Below are 13,141 nucleotides of genomic sequence, written 5' to 3' on the forward strand. Positions count from 1 at the left end.
CACAACAACATCACACCACGGCTATTGCCGCCTATACATGTATGGCAGATTTCAGAAGAAAAACAAGCATAAGAGCATTCCACCTTGTAAACTAAATAAATATTTTTGATTATATGAGATTTTCTTTGTTTGATAGCCCCATTCTTACTTCGATGTAGGCCAGAAGAAACAAGTGACCACCCTGATGCAATGCAGGGTGCTGTTTGATTAGCATCAGTGTTGCAGATAAAGGGATGCAGCATATGCATATATATATATATATATATATATATTTATAGATGGTACTTTCTCTTACCATGCACTGAATAACGGTCTCGTTCTGTAGGTGGCCCAGGGAGTAGGAACTGCCTTTGGGAAGACTCTCTAAATATCCACCCATGGAAATGGCGCTACTCACGAGTTCATAGTCATGAGATCTGTTACGATAGAAGTAGAGACCAGCAGCAAATTCATTAAGATTTTTTGCAAAGTCTCGAGGATCACGAAACTGGAGCTGTCGGATTCGTTTCATGCCCGGCGGAGAGAGAGGACGGAGATTGCAAAGGGTGAGGGAGGGGAAAGGTGAGGGTGTATCACGAAGCACCCTGGGGGGATGGATGACATCGTAGTCGAAGTACTGGCTCGCCAGGAGGATCATACAAGTGAAGAGGCCTATATAGAGACAGATGACAAAGGTCAACCAGAGGGAACGAATGCCTTTGTTGCGCGAGTTGACAATACGGGAGACACCACGAATGGTGGTAGTCTGACAGAAACGTAAAAACTCCTGCTTGTAGGAGAGTGATTCATCCTTCTCCTGCCTTCCAGCCATTCTGAAATGCTCATGTTATTAGCATCCTTCACCTGTAATACCGCAGAGCTAGCTAGTCGGACTACGGCGTGGAGGGCACTGCCACCTCCCACCAATCGTAACCCACCCTGCCCCTTTGATCAACCAATCCCATGTCTGAAAGCTAATAGGCTTGCAAAAAGTAGTTCTTTTGGTTAAAATCTCTCAAAATATAAGTGATTTAATCCTTTGAAGGAGATAAGATGACTTGCAAGATATATTCTGCCTTTACAGAATCAGATAATGAAATATTTTATAAATTGTCACAATTCTGTAAGCTACACATTAGCGAAACTCCCAAAAATGGATAAATGAATCACTTCCCGCGCCTACACACTGATTAATCCAAAATGGGCGCTAACGAATTGTAAAGAAGGGACGATTGGCTTAGTGAAATTTTGACATAAATCGTTTTATGACTGATTGCCTTTAAAGGCAAAAGTTCTTTTAGACTCGCAAAGAGCGTTGTTTGCACTGCCATAGGAGAAGTTAATCAAATAAATGTAACGGCCACACTCAAAGGTGCGGTGGAATTAAATTTAGTTCTAAGTGGATTTTCATGATTGCGATATTGTATGAGTGATTCGAATTGCTTCCTTTCAAGTCTTTCGTCTCCCTCGAGTGGGCTGCGTCCCATCTGACAGCTTTCACAATTTCAGGATGCGTGAGTCCCTCTCAGAAAAGGTGGCATTGTGACTGCTTGAAAACTTCATTTTGATTGGATAGAGAGTACTTTATTACTTTAGTATTTTTGCCATTAGTTATCTATTAGTTTCTGGGAGGTGAGCGCCCCACATTGTATTGTAGACAGTTTAGAATAGCTACATTTACTGCCTGAGGATGATTACATTCCTCTCATTTTTTGAGTAGCAATTGTAATGACTGTGACAGTCAACCTTCCCACAAGATCCCCTGGCTGTAAATGTGTTGAAGAGGTTTCGTCCAGAGCATCCTTGGGACGACTAGGCGAACAGATCTTAATCATCTCTGGAGTTGAAAATAATTTCAACTTCTGTTAATTAAAAATTTAAAAAAATGATTGCAGCGAATCAGATAGTTGATCAAGTGGCACTATAAACTGAAGTTTACTTCCCGAGCTTCCAACCAGAGTAGTCTACAAGGAACACTTCTGTACAGAAGTCTTTTGCCGGCAGTACGAGTGAGCGAGTAAGGAGTACGGTGGGTCTGTATGCAATAACCGACGGACTAGTGAAGGGCGTTGGAAAAACGAAAAGGTCTGGGTACCGCTTATCTATAATAGATGGTTGACTTTGACCTCACTGTGAGTAGTGGTAGGCTTAAAGTACATATGTAACGTGAAATCGACCATACGGGAGGGAGTGGGCTGGGATGCGAGGTTCTAGAATGTTCGAGGAGTAGAGTCATAGAAAGGAAAGCGCAAACATTTCCGATGCTTGAAAGCATCCTCGGCAAGCCGACTTTGGCTTCAGGACTAATCAATTACGTTTTTTCCAAACAAAAAGGATTACAGCTTGGCATTTTTGGGGATTTAATGGGAGTATGGAAACACTCAGACCTCCCTATTTGATACTGGGGTAAGAAATATGAGGAAGATTCAGTCACAGCCCTTTAGAACTGCATTGTGCGCGTTCAAACAATGGCACTGGAGCAAGAACCTCATGAACACCACAGAATTAGGGGTTAGTTACATGGCAGAAAGCTTAATTAACCTTTCACTGAAAGATATTTTTTGTGACACAGATAAAGAATTACATCTTCTGATTAGAAAGTTGGCCTAACTGCCTATAAGACTATAACCTTTTATTTTGTATGGCTACGAAGTTTATGCATTCTCTGGACCAAAATCTTTCCACTGACTGAGCAATACCAAGTCTCTCCACACTCATCAAGCCATCGTAATGTAAACCAGGCAGCTTTATCTCAATGCCGCTGGACAAACTTTATACCTGCTATGGTAAAAATTTTATCACCGTGTTGATTCAGAAACTGGGCCAACATTCCTAAAATTCCTAATAATAGGCAGCAAGTGTCTGTGAGGTTATTTACCATCTTTAAGTTATCACATTTCCTAAATAAAGTGTTTTTACGGATCTGTAAATATTTGTAATTAAGTGTGGTATTACTGCGGTCAAATTCTAAGCATGCAAAAGAAATATTTTGGCCCCAAACAATTTGGAAGATGTTAGATCGTTATCAAGTAGGGATAGGGTAACGTGAGGCTTTTTGCTCTGCCTAAAAGTTCATTTTTTTCGAGAACTCGTAGCTAAATCTCTCCATAAAATATCCCGAATTGTTAACAGTTAATCCAAATTGTCAAGCTTTATGGCATTAAATCAGCTCTTGGAAGCCGGATTGGACTGAGGCCAGGCGTAGAAGGATATGCGTATTTCGAAGCAAGAGCTTGTGAATCCCTAGTCCAGGCTAAACTCCAGTTAGACGGTTCATTTGGAATATTTTAGTTCAAGTAAAATTCATCCAAAACTGTCTCATTAAAGAATTTACTGCTTTAAGCACCACAAATTACTAATTCTCGTAACTCAACTGCGAATCCAGGAGCGGGAAACTTTTATACATGAATAAATGGCGGTCATCGAAATGGGCTGGTACAATTTACTTCATGCGCCTTTATTTACTATATAAATATTTTCTATTTCGAAGCAAACTCGCTGAAAGTTCATCGTCCCTGCACCAAATGTCTACAATTATCCCTGAATAAAGTATTTCATGAAACCCTTTCTTGATGGCCTCACATCATTTGAAACTTCATAAAATAATGCAGTTTGGTGGAGGTAATCTCAGCAATAACGGCCACTGGATGATTAATGTTCCATATTAGGTAATTCATTACCGACTTAATTTGCTGCAACATTTCCAGATCTGCTCGTCGGTTTTTTGTACAAAATTTATGGTAACTCTTTGGTGGCTAATCCACTTGGGCGAATCCAAAATACGCGTGGAATTGCATTGAATAGAGAGAATTTGGCAAGAAAAACTAAAATATGAAGTGCAGTAGATACAGCAAATACATTCATTCCATTCAACCACTAAAACCGTTTACTGGCAATTTATGGTGTTTGATTTGTCCGTACCGCTCTGAGACTTCCCTGAAGACAAAAGAAGGTAAAGTACTCGGATAGAATATGCATTTTCGACGTATAGAAGGACTGAGGAGCTGCTGGCACGCCCTGGAGACCAGGTCATCTGGAAAAGGTACAGTGGAAGATCTCCCAAGTAGCAGTTACCAAAATCGAGAGTTGAAAAATCAAAGTATTCTACGGTCTCTCCCCTCCCCCTCTTTTTAGCGTCATCCTCGGTGGTACCGTTGGCCAACCTCTCGCGTCGGACGTCACAGCTTAATCGACGCTGTAAGAAAAGCACTCACGAGCCATCCTCACTACTCTTAGAATTTACATGAAGATACAAAATTTGACCTCAACTTCACTTATTCCTCTTGGCAATTACACTGGGTATACTGGGTATGTGCTGCCCTGGGAACACCGACCTAAAGCAGAGTGACATAACAAAGGGGGAAATTTAACACACTTCGGTTGGGAAAGGGTTTCGCATCTATTCCTCTTTGCCACTTTTGTTTCCAGTTTAATGCTATCCAGCTATCTCCATCTAGGTAATGTCCAGCTAGTAGAGAGGTGAGGGTAATATCGCTTGTTCCCAAAACTAATGCCTTTATGCAAGTGTCATTGATGGCTCCGTAACGAACTTCTACAGATGGTTCACGAGATTGAGAGAGTTCCTAGTGGTAGACCTCATTTTTAACCCCGGAAAAAAATTTCCCAACCGCAGCATGTGCCCTTCTTCCGTCACGCTAAGGTTTATCATCTAGCAGCAGGAATTAGGGTAGTTGTCTGTTACGGTAGGGTTCGTTTTCCGCTGTTACCAAAGTAGTGCCTGAGACTGCCATGGAGACGAAAGAAGACTTAATGCTCGAGCAAAATGTGCATTATCGACATGCGGAAGGGTCATGCTTGTCGACGATGCCGCGTGGAGGACGTACAATGGCAGAGACCATAGTTGGCACCTAACCAAAATCCAAAATTTAGATAAACAATTAAAATATTGTATTTTGTTCTCTTTCGTAAAATTCCCTTCTGATATCAGTTTGTACAGGCCTGGAGGGTGTTACCTGTTACCAGTTCAAGTAGAAAACGGGGGTGACACCTCAATTTGACGGGGTAACAGATCGGTCAGGCTAGCATATAAGTGGTCATTAAATGCAGCAGTCATGAAGCAAAGGGTATTACTGAAGTATCACCCTCTCTATTCTAACATTAAATAGGGATGTTTGCATTCTACAAAGACAACCTACAAAAATAAATGAGGGAACAATTTGGGTGCCTTTGCAAGAAGGTTTCTCTCCCAATAACGATAGGTCGTGTATCCGCCGGTGGACCATTGAGAGACATGAAGTGAAATGAACACCCAGACACCACGATGGCTAGGAAAACTGTGGCACTGTTACAATAGCTTGTTCAAAGTTATGACGCCTTAACTTGGTGAATTACTTCTCTTCTACAGATATGTCTACGATTTGGCACAGATCCATTCCCATTCTTTCCGTTCTTACTCATTTGCACAATTTACCCTTCTTTAGGGTGTTATGTTCTTTTAAAAGAAAAATATGATATACAACATTTAATTGCCTGAAAACTTGGATTTGATTAAATATAACGCTAAAATACAATAAAATCGGGGGAAGTTGGATTTGTTGTTTTTGTAGGTAAGTATTACAAATCATTCGCCACTTCCTGTCAGTGCATTCATAGTACAAATTAATTTGTTAAAATCCTCTCCTGACCGGAATTGAAGTACTATGGGAAAAGATTTCTTACTACACCACACTTCGAAAAATTTAGGGCCTCATTTGTTCACTCATCAATTTTAATCAAACATGCAGAACCTCTAACAAAACGATTTGTAGGTAGACGAATACGGGATAGATACGGGACGGGTACAGAATGGATCCATGATGGGTTCGGGGTGGATATAGGATAGGTAGAGGATAGATACGAGATGGGTGTAAAGTGGATACAGAAAGGATTCTATTTTCGTAAAGTTACAAATACTCCGCTGCAGGATTCACTACTTATTCCATCCTGCCGTGAATAAGTAGGTAGTCCTCTAGGCACTTGAGACCAATCAGTTGTTGGGTTCCGCACAAAAGCGTCCTTTTAGCAGTTGAGAAAGGTGCTTACTTAATGGCTTTTGGCGAAACTTTACACTTTCTGAGCTCTACCACAGACTTTAAAAGGTTTTAAAAGTGCACGTAATTTAGAGGATTTCAGCACTTTCTTACCAGCTACCAGTCATTGGTCTCCCTCTCCATTAACAGCGCTTCTCCGCCTTTAAAACTATAAGTAAAGCCACTTCATTCAAATTTATATATTTTTGATACGCCTATTGAGATAGTTAACGATTAAATGTCACAACTCCTGCAGTTTATTTATAAAATTTTTGTTCCAAATTTTTAGCAATCTACCATAAATAATTTCCTCAAGTTAGAAACTGCGACTTAGATATGGAATATAAAACCCCTTTTCTACATTTTCGTCTAGTATGCACAGAAGCACTTCCCTTGAAGTTTTAATACAGGAATAAGACAGCTAGGGGAGTAGCGCAGGAATATCCAAACCTGCTTCTTTATAAGGAGATCTTATCTTTATTTGTCTTAGAGAATCATATCCTTCATATTTGGGTATATTTAGCTGTGCAACCTCTTCTACTGTCACCACTTGCACCACGATGTTGGTAGTACTGAAAACCGTCCAAATTTATAGTCATCCATACCTTTTACACAGTGACAACAAATTGTTCTCCTGCACGAGTCTTCAGGGATAACTGGTGACAGCAGTAGACAAACCCGGCCGGAACAAATGGAAAGCAATCTCACATATCACAGAGGGGAGAAAATGCTTTCAATGACCAAACCCGCGGAGGCTTGCATTTCACTTCGATTTCTGAGAGTCACTTAATCTCACGTTTTACACTTGAGCAATTAACAGCTGAAGTGCCACTAAGCTTAATTGGCTTAAATGGGCCAGCCATGGATTAGCCACAATATTTGCTTGGATAGGTCATTCGCATAAAGACATGATGCCATCTTCAGTCGATGAAGAGACATATAGTCTTTTTCGCCGTGATGTGACGTTAGATGAAATATTTTATAAATAAAATGCACTGCTTTTAGTGTATTGCCTAGCCTTGATTAACACAAAGCCCGCAAGTCTCCGTAATGCAGTTCGCAAAGTTAGAGAAACCTTGGATCTATCAAAGTAGAAGGGACTAGTTGGTGATATTGTGGTTGACTACCCATGTAGCCCGAAAGGGCAAGGTTTGATCATTATATCTATCGCCACAGTGATGGCGATGGCTGAAGTTGATGTAAAGACCTTGAGGAGTGCCAAAGACGATAATGGGAAGGGATCGGGTTTTGGAGCATAACGATCTGCGTTTAAATGTGTGCTTGTCTGCTCGGACTCTGTGGTCTGCCCAGATTTGACCCCCATTTGCGTAGCATAGACAACCACCTACATCACGATAGTTGAATACGTTGGTTGTTTGTTTAACACTTCCTTTTGGTTGCGCAGACAATGAAAAGCATGGCTATTGTACTTTTATGGGGACGCATGGTTACCGGGCCATACTAGTTGCTTCCAGCACATCTTCACTTCGGCAATACACATCCAGTCCAATTATTGTACCTTCTTTCGTCAATAAGGAAGTCTCGGGGTATTGCATTGGTCGCAGAGGATAGTGAACCCCATCCTCTAAGACATCCATCTTGATTTTCATAACTGAATATCAAATCTTACCGTAACAGAAGAAGCGCATATGCTGTGGAGGGCAGAATTTGTGATGACCCCTAACAAGAAAGTCAAAATTGAAATTTCCTTCGTGAATTACCCCAGCCCTATTATCTGCATAAATGGTATTAACAACTGAAGCAGCAATGGTCTTGAACCATCTGGAAAAATCCGTCTCTGAGCCATCTACCGTAGCTGTACGAAGATGTCAACGAAGTGAATGTGCAATCGTGTATCGCACATTCACTTCGTTGACATAGCTTCCGGGCCATGTCAGTAGTCCCTCAGCCCTTCTGTACGTCGGCAATAAATTTTCTGTCCTAGTATTATGCCTTCTTACGGCTCCAGGAATGACGGGTTTTGCTACAATAGTAACAACATGTTTTTCAATGCTCCCCTTACTTACTACGTATTTAGGGGTGGCTTGGGAAGCTGCATGATGATCATGGAGATTGGGTAGGACTCTACTTTAAGGACGATATGCATTTGAGGCCTTTAACCCGGCACATTTTAAAGACGCCTCAGGCTTCCTGCTGTAATCTTAAAAAAATTATTTCAGCAGAGTTGGGACCTAGAATACATTGCCATTTTAATTTTATATTTTCTTTAAATTACCCATTTATGACAAACTCACCTTAATGAAACAAATTTGCTAATCTTTGCATATCTTCTGTTTATTTTTTGCCGAAAAATGTTTGCTCAGGGTCTACGACTGGTCTCCCTATCACTTTTCATCTTTACGACTGCTCATTATTCAATAACATGTAATCTCAATTAACTGGCCAAACATAGTTGATAGAAATCTTTCACCTGAGTGTAGCATTCTGCAATCCCGGGTCTGCTTGATTTTGTCCCACCAGTAGGCGGTCGTCTTTCTTCTCTAAATGCAATTATTCCGCCATTTTGGAAAGAAGCAGTCGAGCATTGCAACAACGGTTGTACACCTCGTTAAGTACTTTGAACTGCTCGCCTTTTGCCATATATTTATACATTCCACTTGTTATGCAATTGCTTTATGGCCTTTAGGGTATACTTTATTTATCCATTGGTGCCATGTTTTCACCATCGTAGTAGCTATATGAGGAGGTGTAAGTTGTTCCCCAAAGACTGCTTACTATCCGGTTAATGTCAGTTTGTCCGAGGGAGTAATGGCAATGTAGTGCTGTTTATGCAATTCAATCTTACAAAATCTATTCCTTTCCTTGGATAACTACTGGAAGCATGCCTTCCTCGAATCAGACAGGAGGGCTGCAAAAACTTGGTTTTTTTCAATGGTCCCTCACCCATTGCCCTCTTCCCCAATTCCTTGATCACATCAAGTGACCAAAAGGTTGGCAAGTTCAGAGTAGCTTACTGCAATTCTTGGTCTTTACCAGTAGGTACTGGTAAAGTGAATGCAGTTGCTTGCATGCTTACATTGTCCTGCTATTTTGATCCACCGCTTTATCAAACATCCCCGATTCTAGTCCATTAGCCTTACGAAACCGAATTCGGATCAGTTTTGGGACTGTAGAAGCTTCTTGTAACACCGTCTATAAAAGGCTTGGTGCACTTGATTCTGATGGTGATGTGTTACGAGCAGGAAGATGTAGTATTCTTCATGTTGAAGTATGGTGTGTCACTGCCCATTGAGAGCAGATCTCAGTCTTTGTTGTAAGTGATGAACAAAGAGTATGCACCTTCATTAACTGAGAAGAGCACGCATACTGCTGAGTGGATGGGTGCCTTAGGCCATGCATCGATACATAACATAAGCCCATTCTTCGCTTCTTCTATATCAAAATGGGGAAAAAATTTTTCATTTTCTAAAGTTAAGCTAACAAACACATTGTATCGCACGTCTAAGGCAGTTCATCACACACTGGAGACGATCCTCTGGTGGACTATGAAGGAAATTTTTTGCAGTGAATCATTCACTTGCTGAAGGTTAAGCAGTTCAACTTGACGCCTATTTACTCGATGCAAGTCAAACGTGAGAAGAATGGAACCTTCTTGCGAGAAAAACAACTGAATCAATCAGTGGAAGGAGAGTTCAATCTTAATAATGCTGCACAAGATCTCATTAGGCAATCCTTACCAGTGATACAGTCTGCACTCTCAGAAGTGAAATGGCAGGTGCTGGGCGTCCTCCGTAGTCTTCTGACATTTAACCTTTTTCACCTCTAATTATTACTTAACAAGTGCGAAAGTTATGAAATAAAAGTAGCCAGAGCCAAGATTTTGCGCTTCTAAAGAAAAGATTTTTTGCCTAGGCGAGATTAACAAGCTTATATCTGGTTGAAAAAGGCTGATAGCTTGTAATGATATTATTCTAACCGGCATGTTTATTATATGGAGGAGCTTGCTCAATTAATTTTTTTAATTGTTGTTGTAAAAAAGGGGGCAAAGTCATTTTAGTTCTCCTCCCCCATACGTCATTCCAAATGACAACTCCCTTGCTCCCTTGCTACTTTATTTTTTGGCGTTCCTTCTGTTACAGTCACATTCAATGTGTATTTTATCGGTATGGAGTTATTGACTCCCATAAAAAGAGTGAGCCTAAAGGGACACCTCTAAGAGGCTTTGCGGTACACCAGCTCGCCTATTTAGGTTCCTTCTGTGAAGGCAAATTAGAAATTGCGCCGAGGCTAGTCATCCTTGGAAGCCCAAGGAAGCAGCATCTTGGATACTCCCTCCGCCTTTCCTGAATTTGCAATAAAGTTTCTAGTCCCTACCTGGCTGAGGGTACTTTAACAGGCGGATTCTCCATTGGGAAATTGTTGTAAATGTGCAGAGAAGCCGTGTTATTACCTTTGATCTGCAGCACATCATTTATCTCTTTATTGCCATCCTTTGATGGGCCATCCCATGCGTGTCAGTATTTGGAACATCACCTTCAGTTTGAGAGGTTCACAAAGCATTTAGGGGATAAAGGGGCTAAAGAAGTAGTCTTGCCCTCTGCACTACAATGGTATTCGACTTTGCTAGACTACTGGGACTTAAAAATTTTCTCTTTGCAATGGCTGGAAACAATATGAGGCTAATGAATACGCTCCATTAATGTCTTGTTATTTTACACACCGGCTACGAAAATATTCCTTGGCAGAGAGTAAAAAGAAACTGATTTATCATGGCTGAAGGAAAAATGGTAAATACTTTTGGTTAACTTGGAGCCTTCGTGGCAATGCGATACAATTAACCTTTAGCAAAAGGCAACTTTTACTGGCTAATCATCTTTTTCGGAGGTTGTGTTAAGTTGGACTATGCTGCAGGCAAATGGTCACAAAAGTATCTTTTCAGATTTGCTGTGTCTCATTCCCCTTGGTGATTTACCTATTTAAATGTCGACTGACATCGCGTTTTTGGAGCGTCAGAAGTGATGGTAGCATTGCAAGTTTGAATATGAGCTGAAAGGCTATCAGCAGAGCCCGCAGACGCAAGCTTCCGTACTGTTAGAGCGGAGGGAGATTGACAAGGCTCAGTAGCACATGTAATACTACCTGCAGCGCCTTGCTGAGGATGTCGTTGGACAAAGTGATGGGACTTTGTCAAGCTCAAATAAGTAAGAGAATGGAATTTTTCACCTAAGTTTGTATTTATTCACCTGTTACACTTCATACAAGATCCTACCAGCTTTACTATAGCCTGTAAGTAGCAAGGATTTCTCATGATAATCCGCAAAAATCGACTTCATAAAAATGGCATTCTTTTTGCAACCTTTAATGAAACTTGACCGCTGAAGCATTATGCATTTGGTTTTACAATTTTATACCTTGAAGTTTCGCAAAGCTATGAGCACTTAATTTTATACAGCGCCTGGAGTCGCTGTAAAACAGCGGTGTAGAAGAGGACAGAACTCCCAAGAGACAGGAGACTATTAAACAAAATGCCAGCTTATTACATTCTTGAATCAACATTATGCTTGATTATGAAGGTAGTGAATAGACTTCATTCTCAAATCTTCTGGGATTATAGTAACTTTTATCTCACATACTCAAACTCGTTGTGGTCATTTCTGTAGGGATTGCAATTTACTTCAACAACCGCGTTCCCTTTAACTGCTAACCAGAATCCACTACAAATGACTAAAGTGTAGGCGTTAAAGCTGCTTCAATGCGTAGCGGTAAGGGTTGGTTCAATTTTGGATCCATGATAAGGGATTCACGGCCGATTAACACTGTCTGATCGATGCTGGCCCTCTACGCTTATGTGGGAGTTTGTGCAATCTACGAGGCATCGAGAGCTATAACTGCCCACACATCCCCTAGGGCATGCGAGCTAGCCTCCTTACTACTGCAGGCGGCTGGTGTGCGGATCGGACATTCCTTCTGGGTGTCGGTGTACCGATCAATGCGACTTGGCAATCCGTTGTACCTCCACCAGAAAGGTGGAACTAACATAAATAGCATAAATATAAGTTTTGCCTTTTCCTTCTTTGGGTTGGGTGAATAACTAAGCGCACAAAATTTTCTCCCATTTTACCGTTTTACACAGTTTGACACTTTCCTACTTATCAAAAAGCCATAAAACAGACGTATGAATAATAAATAACATCGCCTCCATTTTGCTTGAGCTCACTTATTTTCATTGTCATGCTTATTTCCATGCTTTAGTTAAAAATTTATCACTTGTTTACTTTCTGAGTTGTTTCCGCGTAATTCAAAATCCTTGGTTTGTTAATAACTTCACTTGTCACCTAAAAGCCCCACTCGCAGGGACTTCATATTGCAACAAATATTTGATTGATATTCTTTGACAATTTCAGACCATTATTCAACCAGGAAAAGATATGTGGAGACGAAGGCTGTAACATTCCGTGCTAGGTTGTCTATCGGTATCATCACTCATGACAGGATGTCTTAACTTCCTAATATTCTTAAGTTTATTTAAGTAATTGGCTCTTAGACTCTGAGCGGAATGAACTTGAACTGGATTAGCGCAAGCCGGATTCGCTCCTCCACCTTTCACTTATAATGGCAATCAGCCTACTTGTAAGATTCAGAAGTATCCATTTGGTGACAATAAACGGTGAGATCAACGTTAACTAAGCTTGAATTAACACCTTGACATCTTCAAGCTCCCTCCTTTTCCCTTCCACTTCCGGTATTGTTGGTAGTTTGAGTATAGGATATCCATATTATTAATGGCACTGAAGTAGGTCAACACCCTTAGAATAAGTCAACTTGAATTTCATAATTCCCCCCTAGCTGCTACACTTCCTCTGCTATTATCCCCGCCATCTGACGGGAGAGTGTGCGCACACGTACACACCCAAAGGCAACCCAAAACTTCCATTTATGGCAAGTGGCACTTTTTCGAATACGTAGGGAGATCGCGTAGGCGTCGCTCTGTGTGTTCGCGTGCAGGAGGAGGGGGAAACGAGAGGGCAGCCATATCGCAATTATTCTACCCCCCTTTCACATTCCACAAGTGTTGTGCGTGAAAGCGTGTGTGTGTGTGTGTGTGTGTGTGTGTGTGTGTGTGTGTGTGTGTGTGTGTGTGTGTGTGTGTGTGTGTGTGTGTGTGTGTGTGT

General features: G+C 41.1%; 2 protein-coding genes across 2 annotated transcripts in view; both read right to left on the reverse strand. All coding sequences in view use genetic code 11, as the record gives it.

The window, feature by feature from the left end:
* Nucleotides 1–811, reverse strand: part of EGR_05521 (FMRFamide-activated amiloride-sensitive sodium channel) — a gene marked incomplete at both ends in the record, with an annotated part of 3,548 nt that extends 2,737 nt beyond the window's left edge. The window contains one exon of the mRNA XM_024494770.1: nucleotides 296–811. Coding sequence (XP_024350818.1) covers nucleotides 296–811 — 516 coding nt within the window. The remainder of the gene's footprint in view (nucleotides 1–295) is intronic.
* A 995-nt stretch (nucleotides 812–1,806) lies between these two features.
* On the reverse strand, nucleotides 1,807–5,564 carry EGR_05522 (hypothetical protein; the record flags this gene model as incomplete). The annotated part of the gene is made up of 3 exons (XM_024494771.1): nucleotides 1,807–1,841; nucleotides 2,758–2,946; nucleotides 5,411–5,564. The coding sequence occupies 3 exons, from the start codon at nucleotides 5,562–5,564 to the stop codon at nucleotides 1,807–1,809; spliced, it is 378 nt and encodes a 125-aa protein (XP_024350819.1).
* Nucleotides 5,565–13,141: the final 7,577 nt, after the last annotated feature.

This window comes from Echinococcus granulosus (genome assembly GCF_000524195.1).
Source record: "Echinococcus granulosus chromosome Unknown EG_S00041, whole genome shotgun sequence".
Classification (NCBI taxonomy): Eukaryota; Metazoa; Platyhelminthes; class Cestoda; order Cyclophyllidea; family Taeniidae; genus Echinococcus; species Echinococcus granulosus.